Source organism: Colias philodice, chromosome 22 (genome assembly GCF_061535455.1).
Source record: "Colias philodice isolate Cphi_HAF_F1 chromosome 22, ilColPhil1 Martin Lab GWU primary, whole genome shotgun sequence".
Lineage (NCBI taxonomy): Eukaryota > Metazoa > Arthropoda > Insecta > Lepidoptera > Pieridae > Colias > Colias philodice.
Window position 1 is genome coordinate 3,974,826 of NC_143107.1, and position 22,470 is coordinate 3,997,295.

Here is a 22,470-nt window from a genome sequence, read left to right on the forward strand (position 1 = left end):
TTCGAAGCGACGCAATTTTTTTGACACTTATGCCATATTGTCAAAGTGAGAGTTGCTACAATTTTATTATGGTAACTACCCATAATCAGGGAATATCGCTTTTTAATAATTGGTTCAGATACTTATTTTATTTAGCATAAATAATAATTGTCTCATCCAACAATGCTTCTGAATGACGTTGTTGGCAATTTATCAACAAACTCATGTACAAAAACTAACCTTTTGCACAGAATATTACAGCATACATAGTAGCCTTGGGAAAACTTCGTATTAACAGTGGCAATACCAAGTTTGGTGTGAAAGTGATAGAACACAACAATTTTCTTGTTACACGTCAAATGTTCATACCGAAATCTCCAGTGTATAAGATATAAGCTTCTTGGTTTATAGCAAGTAATAACAACGAAATAATTAATATTTTTATACAGATCTTAGACAGTTATACTAGAGAAAATGACAACCAACGACAGCAATGCCTTGGCGATAAGTCACATTGGTCACAATAAATAGCATAGATGGTATTTAATTCTGCATTATTTTGTACGCGGCGTTCTGTCGCTGACGCGGACGTTTTGAAACGCGGTTCAATTCGAACGCTAGTTTAAATTTATAGAGCTTCCATTAATTATCGAATATTTGTTTTATTACGACAACAATATTATAATTATATTTTTTTATTTACTGCTGCGTTTTATCTGAAACACGTAAGTACTTTTATGATACGTGAACTATTTTATTAAGCATAATATAATTAGAATCCAATTTCTCTTCTTTTTACATGAACATTTGTGTAAACAGTTATTCTATTGTTTTGTCTTTATTCCAAAAATTAATATTAGATTTGTACATAAATTAGGTCTAGGTACATACCTACTATTCAACAGAAAATGTTATCATACACATCGAATTATATTTGTGTTCAATATTAGGTACTTACATAAGATTTTTGGTTTGTTCGTTACGATTTAATTAACTCTAAAACTTCCTTAGCGATTTGAAAAATTATTAATATCTACATTAGAAAGCTAAATCATTCCTGATGAACTTATGTACTTAATATTATTATGTACTGCGGAAACGGGTTGCATTTTTACCGCGTAATTTAGGCCCCTATTGATAACTCAATCAAATCTCATATAATTTTTCAAATCTTCTAAACTTTTTTGTGTGAGACTCAAACACACTACATCGACCCTGTGCGATTTCTAGTTTAAAATAAAAGAAGCCGAGTACTTTGCATCAATGATCCCAAATATTATAAAATATCCCAATAGTTCTGCCCTATTGCCCCTTTTTTGTTTTTTTTTTCTCCTTAAGAACCGAAGAACCTACCTTGTGTCTTAACAAAAACGTTAAAAAAGTAGCCAAATAGGTCCAGCCGTGCGCGTGTTTTACGCTTTGAAATACATTCGGCGATTAATTTTAGTTATTACTTAATAAGTTATTATTAATTACTAGCGGTCCGCCCCGGCTTCGCCCGTGGTACATGTTTACGTTTTCTCTACATAAGAACCATCCTCGTACTTCAAGGAATATAATAAAAAAAGAATTATCGAAATCGGTTCAGCCGTTCTCGAGTTATGCGCTTACCAACACATTTTGCGATTCATTTTTATATATAAGAAGAAGAAGAAGATAATGCGCTTACAACTAAATTTTCAAAATATTGTAGATCTTATCTCACCGTATTAGGGTATACAATAATTAATAAAGAATTCAAAGGTGCCTTATGATTTTTTAATTTTAATAAACAATAAAACTGGATCCCAAACGTTTCGGTGTTATTAAGCAATTTCCCTGTTGGCATATTTTTTGTGTGAACAGGTTTCATTTAAAATAATAACAGCCAGCGTTTTCCTCTTACAAGATAATTTTTGCAATGCGTTTTTTCCACATGTGTTTCTAATATTCGAGTTGATTATGATTCCTTTTTCGAGCCATAATTTGTACTAGAAATACGTGTAGGTATAATACTGTTGCCCGCCACTTTGTCCGTGTGTGGTTAAGAGGATACAAAGAATCTGTTGCAATTGCCCGTTAGTCCCGTCTTGTTGCAAAGTACCTTCTTAACTCCATATAAAACAAATCCCTGCCAAATTAAAAAATTTGTTTCACAAAAAATGAAGACATTTTGCACAATATGTTCTTTGGATATCTACTAAGTACTAACTACTAACAAGCTAATTGTAGAATTATTTCATCTTTATAACTACTTACCTGTATCGATCTTCGAAATTTCGTGATGAGCATGATATAGCCATTTTTTTTTTTTCAGGTACACTATTAATATACAAAATGGGCGATACATATGCAGATAACCTTAACGGTAAAACTTTGGGAAACATTGATTTTATGGAGAAACAAGAACATTATTACTTCATTAAATTTAGAGCTGGAGAAATGTCTAGACTCTCCATTCTTAACGACCACGTTTTCCGATATTACATGTCACCTTCAGGAGAATTTTTGGAGTATCCAAAACCAATGAATCCCGGGGATAACGCAAAAATTATACACAAAGAAGAAAGCAGCTACGGTGTTGAAGCTTTCAAACATTCAACGTTGCATGATACTGTTACCAAATATATCGTAGAAACAAAGGAAATTAATATAATTTTTGATAAGATAACGGGAACAATGAAAATACATGATCGGAGAGCTAATAGAGACGTATTGATTGAATATAGTCCCTTATCGTATGTAAATAACATAAGCAAACAAACGACATATCAACGGGCTGATGAGTATTTTTTTGGCGGTGGAATGCAAAATGGAAGATTCACCCACAAAGGAAATGTAATCGATATTGCCAACACTAATAATTGGGTTGATGGTGGTGTAACCTCCCCGTGTCCTTTCTATTGGTCGACGTATGGTTACGGTATACTTAGAAATACTTGGCAGCCAGGCAAATATGACTTTCAGGATAATTCAAATGAGGTAATAACAACTTCACATAGGGGTGAAGATTTCGATGCATATTATTTCATAAATTCTAATCCTAAAAATATTTTAAGAGATTATTACGAATTAACTGGCAATCCTCTACTCATGCCCGAATACGCTTATTATGAAGCACATCTAAATACGTTTAACCGTGATTATTGGGTACCGGTGGACTGCAATGTTCGTGGTGCTATTTTATTTGAAGATGGAAAGTATTATAAAAAATTTAAACCAAACGATATGAATGGCAAAGAAGGTATTCTAGAATCGTTGAATGGCGAAAAAAATAATTATCAATTCTCTGCTCGGGCCATGATAGATAGGTATAAAACACATGACATGCCTTTAGGATGGTTCATTCCTAACGACGGTTATGGTTCGGGATACGGTCAAACTGATTCTTTGGAGGGCGATATTGAAAATTTAAAGGAATTTTCTAAATATTCTCTTGAAAACGGTGTCAAAGTTGCATTATGGACGGAGTCTAATTTAGAACCTGCTGATCCATTACATCCCAAGAAAGGAGAAAGAGATTTGGGTAAAGAAGTCAGCGTAGCTGAAGTAGTTGCTCTTAAATGTGACGTGGCGTGGATTGGAGATGGATATTCATTTGCTTTATCCGCTGTTGAACATGCTCATGATATTTTCGTTAAGAATGCAAAAGAAACTGCAAGACCAATGATCATCATGGTAGACGGCTGGGCTGGAACTCAAAGACTTTCTGGTATATGGAGTGGAGATCAGCGTGGAGGGGAGTGGGAGTATATAAGATTTCATATACCTACTTATATAGGATCGGGTTTATCTGGAATGCCGATTATTGGTTCAGATATGGATGGTATTTATGCAGGAGGTGTCAAGGAAATAAACATACGTGATTACCAATGGAAAGCCTTCACACCATTACAATTAAATATGGATGGCTGGGGTAATAAACCAAAAACACCGTTTATTTTCGATGAAGAAGCGACATGTATAAATAGAGCATACTTAAAATTGAAGTCAATGCTTATGCCTTATAATTACACTTTGGGATATGAGGCGATCAATGGATTACCGATGGTCAGAGCTATGTTTCTAGAATTTCCGGATGAAACGACGTCATATACAAACGAATCAATGTATCAATTTATGTGGGGGCCAAACATATTAGTAGCTCCAATTTTTAATGACACTTGTAAAGATACGTGTTCTATCCGTAACGGTATATTCCTTCCAAACAAAGACCAAGTATGGATAGACTTTTTTACTGGACAAAGGTTTCAAGGCGGCAAAATTTACAATAACATTAATACGCCCCTTTGGAAAATCCCTGTTTTCATTAAAGATGGATCGATAATACCAATAACCAAGCCGAATAATAATCCCCAAGAAATCCAAAGAGACCTTAGAATAATTACTATTTATCCAAATGGTGAAAGCAAATTTACTATTTACGAAGATGATGGAGTATCTTCAAAATACTTAGATGGCGAAAATGCTTTCACAAACGTTAATGTTTCTGGTCCTAAACTAAATACAAATGGCAGCTTATCAATAACGATAAACAAAACGAATGGTTCATACACAAATATGACTAAAGAAAGAACTACAATATTACAAATAATGGCTTGCAATAAAATTGGTCATATAAAAACTGCTATAAATGGAGAACCTATTAACTTAGCTAATGTGGAAACTGATGAAGATTTTGAGAAAAATAATAATTGCTATTATTTAAAAAAAGATTTTGTTATAAATCCTTATTTGAAAAATTTCAGCAAAGATGTTCTTCAAGAATGCTTATTGATTAAAATAAAAAAACTGGACGTGACTTTCAATGAAATAAATATAAAAATAAGCAATTATACAAACGAAGCTACAGTATTTGGACAAATAGAAAATATCGATAGAGATTTAAAAATTCCGCAAGATTTTCAAGTTGATGAAGAAGGAACATCATTATGTTGCATTGAAATGAAATGGACTTTGGTAAATAACGCTGAGTATTATGAAATTGAAAAAGACGGAGTTATTTTTACTTATATTATTGGTGATAAATTTGCATTCGATAATCTTGCTATTAACAGTATGCATACATTTAGAATACGAGCAGTTAATAAAAACATGGTGTCAGAATGGAGTCCAATTGTTGAAGGGATAACAATTGATTCCCTATTTAAAGATATTATAATAGGAGTAGAAGAAATATCTTGCCAGTCTAATCAGGACTCGGAAAACAATACAATTGATGATGAAAATATAAAAATGATTCGTAGCATGTTTAGCGGAAAAACTTTGTCACGAAATTTTGATTTAGGTCAGGTGTACGACGTCGACCGTGTAGAATTTATAGAAAGTAAAGATAGCACTTGTTCTCTTTCGGAAATAAAATACAGGTGCTCAAAAGATAACATCGAATGGACACCATCATCTGATATTTGTAAATTGAGTCAGGACAACTCACCCAAAATTATATCGTTGGCCGGTTTAAAGTTTCGATTCATTGAAATCATCGCGCCAAATGCCGAAAGTTTTAGCTCAGGTGTGATATTTTATAAAAAATAAGCAATAGATCAATAAGACATATTTGTTACCAACGACGCATTTAATTAGCAAAATAAATTAATGAAGGCAGCATACACATTATAAATCATCAGCATTCCTTACGGCAACAATTGTACAAATAGACGAATTGGCGTCAAAAATACAACTAATGGATAAATCTTCTAATACACAACTGTATTCATGATCAGGGTACCGTGTTCTCACGTACAAAGATCTTGGATCATCAGAGAGCAGACTTTCAATATTTGTTTTGAACGTGTCTGCTCTATCTCCAATAAGGCTGTTTAGTCTCTCGAGTGCATCATCAGTGAATCTCACGTCATACGACTGTGACGGTGGATTCGTTATCCAATTTGGAACTCTTATACCATCATTGAGGTTTATGACATTTCTTTGTGGAGGGGTAAATCTTTCTTGTCCGTCTGGAGCTCCACGCTCTGAATCAACTCTTCGTACTGGCGATCTACTACTACCATCAACAGCATCTATATTCAAAGGAGACTCTTGTGATAAACTGGATGTGATATCTTGATTTATTGGTGAAGGAATTTCGTCATCATATGGCGAGTCGGATAAAGGACTAGTGTCAATTCCAATCGGATTTATCAATCTTGGACTTAGGCTAAAAGAGAGATGTTTATTGTATTTTAGTTATATTATTATGCAGAACTTTGCAATGTATGTGCATTGTGCATGATTATTACAATTTATATCTGTATACTGTGTGACAGTAGAATATTCAATTAGAATAATCAATATTTTTATGTAAACATTTTTAGAATTTATATTGGGAATATACATCAATGGTTAAAAACAACTGGATACACAATAATATACAAATACGAATTTCAATCTATTCTCAAATGTGTTTGTCTAAATTTTAGTCACAAAACATACTAAAAGCAAACATATTTTATTATCTGTTCAGTGTTCACTATACATACGTAAAAATTTTACTTTTTCGAAAGAGTTATTGTTGCTGATTGTATATCCAGTTGTTATTAGTGATCGAAGAGAATATATTATTAACTTGTAACTAGCAATAGAATATAAAGCATTAATATTTACAGTATTTTTTATATCTTTTATTATAAAATAAGATTTCTATATTATAAAATAGAATAAAGTAATATCAAACCAGTTGTTTTTTATTTTTATAATAGTTATAGAATTACCAACCTTATTGAATCCTGAGCGTCATCTATTTGCAAATTATCGAGAGTCAATGTATCACTTATACCCTCTGTTAAAGGCCTATCGAGTACTGGCTCGAAAGATTGCATTGGATAATCATACTGAGGTATGTAAGGCTTTATATCCAGAACTGGGGTACCATTTATCATATCAACACCATTGAAGTAAATTTTGTTACCTGTAAATTAAAAATATATGTGTGTGACTTCTTGTGTCATATTATTACAAGGAAAAGGGCAGTAAATAATTATTTTAGACCTAAATTTCTTATGTGTGTTAATTTTGCAAACAAGTAATGATGACATTGCACATAAAATATCCAAATTAAAACTTTAGGTGGTTGAAGGCATTTTCCTGTATTCTAAATTGGCTTCATCATATCATGTTCAAAGCGAGCAAATTAATTTCAAATTGACTGAATGACTACATATTTGATACCTTTTTTTAAAATTACTTAAACATTAATTTATGAACAAAAAATGTATGCGTGTACTAGAGTACACACGTAAGAAGTGAAACTTCTTTATGACCTTAAAAATGTCACGAGTATGGCGTAACGCAAAAATTTCACGCGTACGGCAGTAAGTTTCACTTCAAAAAAATTCAAGTATGCATGACTCCGTCAGATTTAATATTACACTTAAAATCTCACCTTCTACACTATGTATTTTGACCAACGACAAGCCAATCGGACATGGTCTATGTGGTGATCTTGTTGAGAACACACCCCTTCTTTCACCTGCAAGACGCGGTGGGGCCACCTTGGCTGGTACATTATTACTTGCGGTTGAGTGAAAATGGAATATTATCCTGAAAAATTCGATTTAATGATAGGTACAGATGAAAATTAGTACATTAAAATGGTAAAACTAACAAATAGCAAACTGAAAACTTAATGATATTTTAAACAAATAAATCGATTTACATGCTATTTTTTAATATAAAAGTCTAAATAAGAGCCAATGATGCATAATTTTTCTTATACCATACAATGGAGGGTAGAATGGATAATAATTCTTATATTTTATCGAAATTGTTTTGTGACAGAAATTGCTTACAGCGATAATCCTATTTATTTAAGATTCCAATTAGTAATGAAAAGATCAATTTTAATATTTCAATGAACATACCACATATGAGAAAACTCTTCCAATCCACTTAAAGCATGTTCCGGATTATTAAATGTGTTTGTATTGATAACAACCACACCTTTAGCCTGTGATAGTATTGAAGGCTGTCTCGGCACTGCTCTTTTATTCTCAAATGTTGTTTCAATGAATCCAATAGGACTGTATGTTATATTGTCTGAGACGGGTGCAATTACATTATCTGATTCTTGCCTTGGATTGTACTGTGTAGCTAGAAATTTTTAAATACAGTTAGAACTTAATATATTATTAGTTTTATTTTTGTTTGCCATAGTATAAGAATAACCAATCCCTCACACTGCCTTCTATTGGAAGGGATATTTATTTTATAGTAGCTTTCCATGAGCGGCTTTGTTACATAGTCTTCAACCAAATCAGTTTAGTGGTTGATGCGAGAAGAAGAAACAGGCGGACAAAGTTACTTCCGCATTTATAATATTAGGACATAATTCGGATTAAATGCTATGATTTGATAGCACATAAATAAGACTTTAACACACTGTTTAATTGAATCAATTGAAAGAGATATATATGTACAATATTAATGATATTTATTATACACTTTCTTCATAAATATTTGTAATCTATGTTACCTTTTTCGGCGCATTTAACGCATCGAAGATCGTTTAATAACCCCTTAATTTCTTTAATTTCCTTTATGTGTTCATGTTTTAGAGCCGAAATGCGTTGCCTAGAACACAAAAATTTAAGTTCAAATGGAATTAATATGATTAAAACTACTTTTCATACAAAATTATCAGTTTATATCATCATCCCATCCCATACCTTAAATTTTTAATTTCTGTTCTTGCTAAAATAATTTGATTTTGGAAATCTTCTATATTTTCAGACATTTTAAATCAAGTTGTCATGAAGATAGTTATATTAAAACGAATATTTTATTGAGTATTTAATACAATTTTGATCATTAATTACAAAATTCACAATACAAAACAATGTTCGACTGCTCGACTCTAATTTGTCAATTGTCAACTGTCATTTCAATAAAATTCAATGACACTTATGTCATCTTTGTTTTCAATTCGTGCAAAGTGCAAACGGTGCAAAACAACATCCAAGTAAGTATTTGATTATCTGTAATTTGTATTAAATCATCCTTTCAGTTTATTAAGAATTTAATTACTCATCTGAATATTATAAAATACATAAACTCGAATTTTTATTTTATCGACTACTTCAAGAAATAAATTATAAAATAAATCATTATGTGGTCAAATGAGTATGAGGCCTCGTAATTAACTTGAATTTACGAAGGTTAAATTTAAGAAAAATCATATATATTTAACCAAATTATTATAGATTTTATTGAATAAGTGATAACTTTTTATACTATACAGGTTGATTTTTATAAATAAAAATATTAAAATTATCTGTAATCAAAAAGGATAGAATCACGTTTAGCACTATTATTAAATTGCTTGCGTTTTTCCGATTGCGGCACACGTGCTGTGCTGAGTTGATTGTGATATTTTTTTAAATATATTTCTATTTTGCTGTTAATATAGAATAACAATATATCTCATATTTTGAGATAATAAACTTATTATTATTGCAGAAACATCGTAACAAAAAAGTAAGTAATTTATGTTTTATTTTGACATATTGGGGTGGGGCAAAATGTCCTCAGAAAAGATAGCCACGTGTCCTATTTTCTATTTATTTTTCTCGTTATTCAGATTAATTGAATGTTAAAAATAGATAAGTTTAGTGTACAGAGATAGACGATCATTTATTTTGGTTACTATGACAATATGAGTCAGGTTTAAAAAAAAGTGATACGATCAATCGATTACCTTTTGACTGCTTGTTTTAGAGCGGCGTGAATGTTTTTTAGGTTGTTATTTCTAATCTTATAAGAAATTGAAATTTAATAGGAGATATAATTTCAATATATTTAAATTTTATCATTATGTACCTATTTGTTTCTGACATTTTCACTTCTTACATTATATTTTATAAATAGACTTGATTCATAATGTGTGTAAACTAAAGTTCTAGTCATTTGTTAGACAAATATTTACTTAGGAGACGTTTAAATATTTGAGTGTTCATAGAATTTACTGGAATCTTCAACTTAATTTTAAAGTACCCTCGAATATTTTTTGTTTTATCTGTAATTTTCATTTCAATTTAATCATATTTTTAATTTTTTTTTTAATCTACAGGTGTTTATTTTTTATTTATAATTGCAGTTAAACTAAGTGTACATGGCAATGGTTTCGGAAGCCAAGGTGAATGGTAACGATGCACCTACTGAGGTGTTGCCAGCTCTGGCAGAAAAGCCAGCTGGCTTGCCGCCTGGCAAGTATTCGTTAGTAGGATGGGACATGGATACTACTGGCCGGAGGCTTATTGATGAGGTGCGGCACTGATATCGGATTTTTTTACTATTTACAACAATTTGCTGTGTTATAGTTTGCAATTGTTTGTCGACTTTGCTGCAAATAGATTTGTTTTAAAACAATGGTTTATTTTAAGTTCTAATTGTTTACCTATTGTTTGCTGATAATAGATGTGTTTTAGAACTATGGTTTATTATTGTTGAATGTTTATTGTTTATTTCAGATGTATTAAGCTACACATATCTTTTGTATCTATCTATATCTTAATAAATTAATCCCTCTAATAAATCATACTGTCTATTATTATTTTTAAAGTATTAATATGATGATTGTTGTGACTCAAAATTAAATATTATCATTACAATTTATTTATTTATTTTTGCATTGTATCTAGTATTTAGTGATTTTTTGTAGAAATTACTTGAAAATGTTTAATTTTAGATATGTCAAATAGCGGCGTATACTCCAAAACAAACATACTCGCAATATATAATGCCATATGGGGATCTGAATCCAGGAGCGAGACGGAGGCATAATGTTAGAGTTGTCACTGTTGGTAGATATAGGATGTTGAAGGATACTGTTACACATAAGGTGAGAATTTATGAACTTTTCCATTGTATTGAATAAATCTACAAAATATAACAAAAATAATTCTACCACTAATTCTAATACGAAATCGAAAGATATTTTTCCGTTTTGAATTCTTTTTTTTCAAACTCGACTGGTTTTGAATAGAACTAAAAATAATTTGTATAAGGAAAAAGTAACTATACATAAAGATGAAAACATTTATGTGTCCTTAGTTTTGGCTTATTTATACATATTTTACTAAAGTATTCATTTATTTATAGATATTGAAGACAAAGTCGGAGATATCTGCCTTAACAGATTTTCTTGACTGGTTGGAAAAAGAGAAGGGAGATGGTAGCATTATTTTAATTTACCATGAGCCAAGACGCCTTAGCCCTACAATGCTTCTGGAAGCACTTACTCGGTAAGATATTTGTAAATATGTTTTACTATGTATGTATAAGTGTGTGACATTGTGAATAAAATCTACTGTTGAATACACAATTATCAAGTTAAATGGAACTGTGTGATCACTGTTCTTAATAAAAAAAAGGAAATTTTGGTTTTTTTACACTTCTTAGGACATGTGTCATGTTCTCATGTTTCAATGACTTAGAACTACACACACACACAACTTTAATTGGTTTGTTTTCATAGAATCTTCAATACATACAATTAATTGTAATAACATTTTGATACATTGTTACAGCTATAAGCTCTTGGACCGATTCAAGTCCATAGTGGCTGGTTTCACAGACAGCTACGCGCTTGCCGCTGAAAAGTGCAAGTCGACGGTCAAGTCGGTATCGTTGCGAGTGTTAGCTCGAGTGTTGCTAGATGCGGATACGTTATCTGTGGACAGTGCGCTCGATAGGGCAACCGCTGCATATCGGATTGTGGAGCATTTGTCGCAGAGTAAGTATGCATTGTATGAATTAAGTGGCAATTTATATGGTTCATTTGAGAAGGTATTTTGTAAGCGAGATGTGTAAGTAGATGGTCAAGTCGGTATCGTTGCGAATGTTAGCTCGAGTGTTGCTAGATGCGGATACGTTATCTGTGGACAGCGCGCTCGATAGGGCAACCGCTGCATATCGGATTGTGGAGCATTTGTCGCAGAGTAAGTGCACTTTGTATTAATAAAAGTGGAGATTCATGTGGTACTTTTGAGAAGGTATTTTGTAAGCAAGATGTGTCTGTGTCGTTTCGAGTGTTGCTAGATGCGGATACATTATCTGTGGACAGTTTGACAAATTTTTAGTTGAAATTTTCATATTAAGGTTTCACAGATGGTGACTAAATGGTTTTTCACTCTTATAGCATTTAATATTTTACATTTATAAGTAATATTAGCATATTATATGTTTTATTAATCGAACATGTCTAAAAATTGTAATAAAATATTTGAAGAGATGTTATTATAAACATTTTTATTTGTTGGAATTGATATTTTTTTTGTTTTATGGCATTCAAATGCTTTATAAATATAAATTCATTCAATTGGTTGAGATGGTTGTTTATCATCTCAATAGGTGGCGCGCGGTGTGTCCCTTAGACATATAAAACTGAAAGAATAGAATAAATTCGATCGTTCTGGCGGGTCACGAGTGGCTGAGTTGGTCAGGCATCCGCCCCGGAATGGCGCGAAAGGATGCGGGTTCGAGTCCCGCCTCGTGATCGAATTTTTTCTATTCTTTATAAATTTATATTTTTATTTGTGTCTAGGTGAGCAGCAAGAAGTGGGCGGTGGCGGTGAAGGGTCGGCGGCCAGCAAGGACATGGTTGAAACTGCCCGCGCCTGGGCTAGACCCATTCACACGGAGCTCGAGGCCTTAGATAATCTTAAGAAACTTCTAGAAAGGTGAGGAGAGAAGAAAAATCATGTGAAATAATTGATTTCAATAAAAGTTTCTATCATATGCTATATAATATATATCTTTAATAATATCTATGTAAAATGAACATATATGATGTGATAATCATTTTTTAGAACATATTATCACGGATTAAAGATGTTACTTAAATTAGATATTGATAATAATCTTTTCTGAAAATAAATGTTAACATACATACATACATAATAAAAAAAAAGACGGGTTGCACTCCGGGAGTGCCAGCAGAAGTGAAAACTTGATTATTAACGTTGAGCATGTTTGATATTTTGGAATGGTATCCGTCTTACGTTTTTTCGATCAGGTCACGGTTGCACTCCGGGAGTGCCAGCAGAAGTGAAAACTTGATTATTAACGTTGAGCATGTTTGATATTTTGGAATGGTATCCGTCTTACGTTTTTTCGATCAGGTCACGTGTCCTGACGCGAGTTTAAGATTTTATACCCATTACAGAAAGAGTGCTCAACGCCGCTAAAGAAGTTTTCACTTCAAAAATGATATGGATCAAAAATTTTAGGCACTTTTACATTGACTTATTTAAATGTAATGCCGTTTCCAGACAGAACACGTTCCGGCCGGTGTTCGCGCCGCTGCTGCGGCTCGCGCGGCCCGAGCGCAAGCGCGTCACGCAGCTGCGGCGGCTGCTCGCCGACGCGGGGCTGCTGTACGAGCAGCTGCGCGCCGCCTGGCTGGAGCAGCAGGTGGCCGGTGAGTGTGTGGCATTGCCGCTATGTGTGCTGCGGAGGCAACGAGAGCTACGGATAAGTTGGACTATATGTAAAAGTGGCACGTCAACGGGAAGTGTGTGGTACCGCTCTTTTGTGGCGGCAATCGGCATGCGGATGAGTTAAGCCTGGTTTAAGGCTGGTTTACACTTTGATTAGTGTGAGTGTAGGTGATTAGTGCGAGTGCAGGTGAGTAGTGCGAGTAGTGTCCAATTCTTATTTAGTTCATGTTTTAGATACTCCTGCACAAATTTATAGGTTGTGTCTTCGGTCCACTTTGCCATTTTGTACAACAACAAGCGTCTGACGCTACACACTAAACACTCCTGTCCAGACGTGTTTAGGCAGGCACACTGCGAGTGAGGGGGAAGGGAGGGCGCGCGGGACGTGGCTACTCGCAGTCCACTCGCAAAAAAATAGAACACGCTTCTATTCACTTTACTACACAGCCTACTAATCAGTCGCTGTCCACACCTAGTCACTAATCACCTGCACTCGCACTAATCAGGCTAAACCAGGCTTTACACTTAGAGGAGCAGGTCAACGAGTGTGTAGTGAAGCTCTTATATAAGACTAGCTGTGCTCCGCGGTTTTACCCGCAGTGCACCACTCCTGTTGGTCTAAGCAAGATGAGGCCTTCCTCAATGAATGGGCTATCTAACACCGAAAGAATTTTTCAAATCAAACCAGTACTTCTCGAGATTAGTGCGTTCAAACGGAAGAGTTCTTCATCTTTATTATATTAGTATAGATGAAGTGCTGCTTTCGCAATTTGGATATGTTATAGTCGACGCGTAAAACATTGAGAGCAGATCAAAGCTATTCTATGCTGTTATCGAATATAATTGATAGCATCTTTATTTGTTGCTTTTGTGGCTGTCAGTGCTACCCTACATGAATTATATGTAAACGCAGCAGGTTGCCAGACAATGTTGCCATCTATATAAAAAAAAAGATGGGTTGCACTCCGGGAGTGCCGGCAGAAGTGAAAACTTGATTATGCTTTTAACTTGAGCATGTTTGATATTTTGGAATGGTATCCGTCTTACGCATGGCATATATGGGCTAAAAAAAGAAATTAAAAAATCCGTCTTACGCTTTTTCGATCAGGCCACGTGTCCTGACGCGAGTTTAAGATTTTATACCCAACGCCGCTAAAGAAGTTTTCACTTCAAAAATATACATTGTGATATTTACTTACATATTTAAATTTGCAGGTTTAGAGAAACAATTGTCTGCATTGTCGGTATCAGCTAAAGAAGAGGACATAAAGGAGCTAATTGAGATATTTGACTGTCACTTCGACCCTGCCAAAGAGCCGAAAGCTCCTCAGCCAAGACCTAATATTAAAAATAGAGTAAGTCATTTAGCAAATATTGATATGCATAAAAGTTTTTGTTTATATAAAACAACTTTTTATATAAAACGATGTCCATTAAATAAATGAAGTGGTAATACTTATACACTAGGACGTATTTATTATTTTTACAGTGTAAAAAGTGTGTTAGTTACCATTCTATATCTTCTACCTACTATCTTGTTGTTTATTTTTAGATTTCAATACATATTTATCGTTTATACAAAATGTTATAGTATACAATGCAACAAAATTAATCATATATGTACTTAAAATTTGCTGTTGAATATGCGAAATTTATTCACAAACATGTTTATGTTCGTTCAGTCATCAATTTGACTGTAGTTTTTGTGACTTTTTTTGTTTGGTATGTATCATACCTCTTATTCACCCCCCCCCCCCCCCCCCCATTTGCATCATCTTTCTTTTATATAGTGAAGTCCCATGTCCCCTAGTGGGGCAAGGGGCAGATGCATTATACATCTGTTTCACTGATCGATTTGCTTTAGGGGCAAGTAGGTGATCAGCCTTCTGTGTCCTACCAGACCGAGACATTTTGTTTTTTTCTTCGTCTCCACCGGGAATCGAACCCAGGACCCCTCGGTGCTACGCTCACGCGTTCACACGTCCACTGTACCAAGGAGGCGGTCAAATTCTTTTATAGTATAATTAATATGTATTTAAAATATATATTTTCCCACAGACAACGTCGTCAGCAGGCGAGGCGGGCGAGGCGGGCGAAGCGGGCGAAGCGGAGGGCAGCACCAGCGAATCGCAGAAGAGCTCGCAGCAGAACTCGCCCACCAAGACTAACGGTAGGTATATCACTACATCACTACATAGTATAAAACAAAGTCGCTATCTCTGTCCCTATATCCCTTTGTATGCTTAAGGGCCGATTTTTCAATGTTTGGATAAAACTTATCCGTCCAATAAAGTATTACACGATAATATTAGAATGTCACATAAACTGTCAAATACGGGCAATTAGAATACGTTTTTAAAATGGTAGTTTTATATATATCGGCGCAACGACGTTTAGATAATTATAACTAGCTAAAGTTTATTTTGATTTGTTTTAATAAGTGGTTAAGAGAACGAAATAATTAATGTTTGTTGAAATAATAAAAATTCATTGTAAAAATTCGAGTTGCAACACTTTCTTGTGAGTCATGGTTTGCTATAAATACGAACGCCCGACGGCACACAATTCATTCACGCACTGGTCGTCGGAGCGTTCGGAGCTCTGTAATACTAACGTGAAATAAAAAGTCAGTAAAAACCTACAAGCGTTTTACTTGAACTATGAGTGACTACCCTGAAGACGATGGTGACGTCAGCATTGCTGGCGTCACCCTTTTTAAAAATAGCCATGAGGCTGTTCTTCCGTCATCAGAAGTGGGATTTGAACAGATTCCAATCCAAACCACTTCCTCATCAGCTCGATCACCACCTGATGATCAACCACAACAGACACAAACAGCTGTGACAACATCCGGTGCCTCGGTACCGTGCAATACCCTAACGAGTACATCCATGCCTTACCCATCTATGGGTGGGGTACCACCACAATTCTTCGAGCAAATGATGGAGATGATGAAGAAAATGTCAGAACGTCTATGTGCACCGCCAGCTGAATCTAAAGTGAAGATTAAGGACCTCTATCTCCCATCATTTGACCCTGACACTAACGTCGGTATACGTGAATGGTGTCAACACATAGATAAAGCTATCACAACATACGAACTTAATGACTTCGATGTGCGTATGAAAGCCGGTAGCTTGCTGAAAGGACGAGCCAAAATGTGGGTCGATGATTGGATAGCGACCACGACCTCATGGGAAGAACTACGTCAAAACCTCGTCACCACTTTCGAACCAGAAAATAGATATTCCCGAGACATCATTCGTTTCCGGGAACATGTTTATGACTCATCAAAGGATATTGCCGAGTTTCTCTCACGTGCCTGGATTCTCTGGAGAAGAGTAACCAGAGACACACTCGACAACGAACATGCAGTTGAGGCTGTCATCGGATGCGTCAACGACGAACGGCTACGTATTGAATTGCTGAACGTTAGAGCGGCTACTGTTCCTGAACTTATTTCAGTCGCATCTTCAATCCGTAGAAAGCGGTCACATTCGAACTCAAACTCCAGCGTAGCTAACAAACGTCCCCGTTTTAATGATACTACGCAATCAACATCAAGTTGCCGTTTCTGCAAAAAAACTAATCACTCCTCGAATGACTGCAGATTTAAGCCGGCAGAGACAAAAACTGAACCAAGCGACAGGGACAGTAAGGCATCAGAAGCGCCAAAGAACCAAGTTTGCACTTACTGCAAGAGGCCAGGTCACACTTTCGACGTGTGCTTCAAACGAGATCGCGCACTTACATCAAACGTAAATTGTGTAGCAGGGTCAAAACTGGCACCTATTGTGATTGAATTAGGTGGTAAAGCTCTTCAGGCAGTCTTTGACAGCGGAGCGGATTGTTCAGTTATCCGAGAATCTGTTGCTGCCTCTTTACCTGGAAAGAGATGTCCAGCGATCAATTATCTGAAAGGTGTTGGACAGTTTCCAGCACTATCCTTGGCCAAACTCATAACCATTTGCTCTATAGATTCCATAAAAGTAGAATTACAGTTTTACATACTACCGGATTTCGAAATGTCAACTGACGTATTGGTGGGCATGGATTTAATTCACACTACAAATCTCAGTATGGTAATCACACCGAATGGAACAAAGTTAATTCATCAACTGTCGATTAATCATGTGAATTCGAACAATCCCAGCTTTAACGATTTGGATACCGACTTGTCCAGCGATGACGACATAGCACAACTGCGCACACTCCTTAATAAATATGAGCACTTATTTATTCGTGGATATCCACAAACAAGGGTTAAAACTGGCGAGCTGGAGATAAGGCTCAAGAACCCCGACAAGTACGTGGAACGAAGACCATACCGACTTAGTCCGGTTGAACGCGAGAAAACTCGCGCTATTATCAAAGAGCTACTCGAAAATAAAATCATCCGTGAAAGCAAGTCACCTTACTCAAGCCCCATCATCCTGGTCAAGAAAAAGAACGGTGACGATCGTCTGTGCGTGGATTTTCGGGAACTTAACGCAAACACTTTGCGGGATCACTATCCACTCCCGTTGATATCAGACCAGATCGATCAGCTGGCCAATGGAAAATTCTATACCAGCCTTGATATGGCGGCTGGCTTCCACCAAATACCGATTTCAGAAACATCGATTGAGAAAACTGCTTTCGTCACGCCAGACGGCTTATATGAATATCTAACTATGCCGTTTGGTTTGAGCAATGCTTGCTCAGTTTACCAACGATGCATCAACCGGGCATTATTTCCATTGCTTGGAACGGTGGCGCAAGTTTACGTTGATGACGTATTGAGCAAGTGCACAGATTTTCCTGAGGGATTATCAAATCTTGAGCGTATCCTCATGGCACTACAAGATGCAGGTTTTTCCATCAATGCGGATAAATGCAGCTTCTTCAAACGATCCATTGAATATCTAGGAAACGTTGTCTCGGATGGACAAGTACGACCAAGTCCACGAAAAGTAGAAGCCCTTGTTAAAGCTCCTGTACCAAAAACCGTCAAACAAGTGCGACAATTCAATGGCTTGGCAGGGTACTTCAGAAAGTACATCCCTGACTTCTCCCGCATCATGGTACCACTATATGAACTGACAAAACAAGGCGCTAAATGGGAATGGGAAGACAAACATGAAAAGGCGCGAAACGTAATCATAGAATTACTTACATCTGCACCCGTTTTAACTCTATTCCAGGAAGACGCACCCATACAACTGTACACAGATGCGAGCAGCCTTGGTTTCGGTGCAGTACTGGTTCAAATAATCGATGGACGTCAACACGCGGTTGCATTTATGAGTATGAGAACCACCGATGCTGAAAGTCGTTATCACTCGTATGAGCTAGAAACTCTTGCAGTGGTACGAGCCATAAAACACTTTCGACAATATCTTTATGGACGTAAATTCACCGTGATAACGGACTGCAATGCGTTAAAGGCATCGAAACATAAAAAGGATCTTTTACCGAGAATCCACCGCTGGTGGGCATTCTTACAGAACTACAATTTTGAAGTGGAATATCGTAAAGGCGAACGGCTTCAACACGCTGATTTCTTCAGCCGGAATCCAAGCGAACTTGCTGTCAACGTCATGACCAAGGATCTTGATTGGCTTAAAGTTGAACAGAGACGTGACGACAAACTACGACCAATAATGGATTTGCTGCGAGACAATAACCCGGTCGAAGGTTATGTCTTAGAAGACTATGTTTTGAAGAAACACGTCCAAGACCCAGTTTTCGGTCCTCAGCTCTGTATCGTAGTACCAAGAACATTTCAGTGGAGTATCATAAATTCCTTCCATACTGCGCTTAAACATCCCGGCTGGGAAAAGACGTTGCAGAAAATCAAGGAAACTTACTGGTTCGATAAAATTAGCTCGACGGTTCGAAGATTCGTTGATAATTGTGTAATCTGCAAAACATCAAAGGGCCCATCAGGTGCAATTCAAGCTCAAATGCACCCGATACAGAAACCGACAGCTGCCTTCGAAGTCATCCATATGGATATAACAGGAAAACTTGGTACTCCTAACGATCAGCAGTATGTCATCCTTACAGTGGATGCCTTCACAAAATATGTACTGTTCTATTTTGCCACAAATAAAAATCCACACAGTACACTCGCTGCGTTGAAACGTACGGTTCACCTATTTGGGACGCCGGCGCAGATCATTGTTGATGGAGGAAGAGAATTCTTGGGAGAATTTAAAGACTACACTGAACGCTTTGGAATAAACGTTCATACTATAGCACCAGGAGTTAGCCGAGCGAACGGTCAAGTTGAAAGAATCGTGGCAACTCTCAAGAGCACGTTAATAATGATCAAAAACTATGAAGCAGAACCATGGCATACTACGCTAGAAGAACTACAGCTGGCAATAAATTGTACACCTCATCGGGTCACTGGGGTAGCTCCACTTACACTCATTACTCAACGAAAACATTGTGTACCACCCGAACTTCTAAACTTGGTGGATATTGACAATGAAACAGTTGATATCGAAGCACTCACCCACTATGTACACCAAAAAATGACTCAAACTGCTGAACAAGACAGACAGCGCTTCAATCTACGAAAAGCCAAGATTCGTCACTTTCAGAGAGGGGATTACGTTTTGATTAAAAATAATCCTCGCAATCAAACCTCATTAGACCTCAAGTTCAGTGAACCATTTGAAGTTTGCAGAGTACTTGAGAATGACCGCTACTTGGTAAAACGAGTTGTTGGCAGAGGGCGTCCAAAGAAGGTTGCTCATGACCAGCTCCGTCGTGCACCGCAACCTGGAGATCAAGAAACCGTATCGGCGGATGATGAGTCGCCAACCCCACAAGACGTTCCTGTATCACTTTCACCAAATCAAGATGCAGACACCTCTTTCGATTAAATAATGTGAGTACAAAAACTTATTTCTAAATAAAACAGTTAAAATCTACGAGAACCTTAGAGAACCTCCGAGAACCTTCGAGAAATCTACGAGAACCTCCAAGAACCTTCGAGACTCTCCGAGAACCGACACAAAAAAAAAAAAACGCCGAGAATCTTTACTAACATGTTAATACTAAGCAACGCTTGGTTGCTTACGGATATCAAACTCAGAGAAAAATAAATTCATTGTTACAGATATTCACAACGAGGCTGGTGCAGAGCGCGCACCGCCTGTCAGTATGGCCGTATCGGCGCAACGACGTTTAGATAATTATAACTAGCTAAAGTTTATTTTGATTTGTTTTAATAAGTGGTTAAGAGAACGAAATAATTAATGTTTGTTGAAATAATAAAAATTCATTGTAAAAATTCGAGTTGCAACACTTTCTTGTGAGTCATGGTTTGCTATAAATACGAACGCCCGACGGCACACAATTCATTCACGCACTGGTCGTCGGAGCGTTCGGAGCTCTGTAATACTAACGTGAAATAAAAAGTCAGTAAAAACCTACAAGCGTTTTACTTGAACTATGAGTGACTACCCTGAAGACGATGGTGACGTCAGCATTGCTGGCGTCACCCTTTTTAAAAATAGCCATGAGGCTGTTCTTCCGTCATATATTATTCGACGTATAAGTTTTATCCAACCATTGAAAAATCGGCCCTAAATCTTTAAAACTACGCAACGGATTTTGATGCGGTTTTTTTTAATAGAGTGATTCAAGAGGAAGGATTTAGTATATAATTTATTAGGTTTTAGACAAAGCAGGCAAAGCCGCGGGCGGTAAGCTAGTATTATAATAAGAAGCGTGTGTGCCGAGCACGTGTCAGAAGTGTTCTTTTGCAAGATTCAAAGATACCGAAATCGTGGGCTTACTCCATGACGTGACGGTATCGCCATGATTCTACTCTCAACGTTACGTTGTTTTTTGCGATAATAGTAAATACTAAATGGTAATTAAAAAAGAAAATTTTGTATTTCTTTTTAACATGTATTTTTTATTGTTGCAGATGTGACAGCAAACTCTGATCAAAAGACAGAAGCGGTGGCCGCAAACTAACAAAATAAATACCAAGCAAGCTTACTCTTAACATTACTATAATTTAGCATCGGCCATAAAGATGTGACAAACATTTATTCGTATTATACACCTAGGTTAAGTCCACCATGGAATTGAATTATTTGTTTTGCATGCATTGGTGATCCAGTTTACATTTATTTATTTATTTTATTTTTTCTTCGTTAACCCCACACACAATTTTTGCTTAAAACTTAGAGACATGTAGTAATGAGTGCCTTAGCAACTCAGTAATAATAAGATGTAACGTTTTATATATATTCATTATGTTGATGGAGTCGATTTTTTTTTGTTTTCAGCCATTTTTGGCAGTCTGTGAAATATCAGCTTTGCTGGTTTTATAATAATAAGGGTTGTTGCAAATATCGTACTTTTTTTTTGCGCGTGCGAATAGCTTTTAACTTTTTATTAGATGAAGTACAATTTTTACGTACTTTTATTTATATAGAGATGAAATTGTTTTATTTATTTTAAAGAGCAATCTAAGTAACGGATGGACTGATTTTTGCATCCAATTTTATTTATTTTCTTTTTTTTCCCTTTATTTTAAAGTAACGCATTTCGCTATACTAATTCGTCGCATAATATACTCTGCCATAGAGTAAGTTAAACATTACCGCATACCTTACGAGTGTGTACCTATTAACTTACATCTAATTTAGTTAATTTTAACATAGACTGTACATATAATTTAATTTCTTATTTTGTTCAGATCTCTAATAAATATGTAAGTCTACAGTTTTTGTTTTATTTTAACCCCTATTCTGGAATAAGGGAAATCAAAATGTTCAGTTATAACCTTTTATAAGCAACTAGCAATGCTCCGCTCCTGTTGGTCATTGTGAGATGATATATAGCCTATAGCCTTCCTCGGTGAATGGGCTATCTAACACCGAAAGAATTTTTCAAATCGGACCAGTAGTTATCGAGTTCAAACAAAGTCTTCAGCTTTATAATATTAGTATAGATTTAAAAGATTATAATCATGACACACTAGTATAAAGCTATATACCAGAAATTTCAATGCACCAAGAATATTTCAATTTTCAATACAAGAAAAGATTTCCTTGTTTGGGTTGTAGTG

General features: G+C 35.7%; 3 protein-coding genes across 3 annotated transcripts; 2 read left to right on the forward strand and 1 right to left on the reverse strand.

The window, feature by feature from the left end:
- Nucleotides 1-388: 388 nt before the first annotated feature.
- Nucleotides 389-5,493, forward strand: LOC149478390 (uncharacterized). Its single transcript, XM_089709223.1, has 2 exons — nt 389-704; nt 2,276-5,493. Exon 2 carries the CDS (start codon nt 2,296-2,298, stop codon nt 5,491-5,493), a length of 3,198 nt encoding a protein of 1,065 aa, XP_089565349.1. The 5' UTR covers nt 389-704; nt 2,276-2,295.
- Nucleotides 5,494-5,571: 78 nt separating this feature from the next.
- Nucleotides 5,572-8,825, reverse strand: LOC149478391 (tRNA (adenine(37)-N6)-methyltransferase). The gene is made up of 6 exons (XM_089709224.1): nt 8,622-8,825; nt 8,429-8,526; nt 7,818-8,046; nt 7,340-7,497; nt 6,673-6,865; nt 5,572-6,115 (listed from the first exon to the last, which is right to left on the reverse strand). Exons 1-6 carry the CDS (start codon nt 8,687-8,689, stop codon nt 5,572-5,574), a joined length of 1,290 nt encoding a protein of 429 aa, XP_089565350.1. The 5' UTR covers nt 8,690-8,825.
- A 430-nt stretch (nt 8,826-9,255) lies between these two features.
- On the forward strand, nt 9,256-22,124 carry exu (maternal protein exuperantia). The gene is made up of 10 exons (XM_089709225.1): nt 9,256-9,429; nt 10,049-10,216; nt 10,640-10,792; nt 11,053-11,195; nt 11,481-11,686; nt 12,497-12,632; nt 13,224-13,372; nt 14,607-14,746; nt 15,450-15,561; nt 21,319-22,124. The coding sequence occupies exons 2-10, from the start codon at nt 10,064-10,066 to the stop codon at nt 21,366-21,368; spliced, it is 1,242 nt and encodes a 413-aa protein (XP_089565351.1). The 5' UTR covers nt 9,256-9,429; nt 10,049-10,063; the 3' UTR covers nt 21,369-22,124.
- Nucleotides 22,125-22,470: the final 346 nt, after the last annotated feature.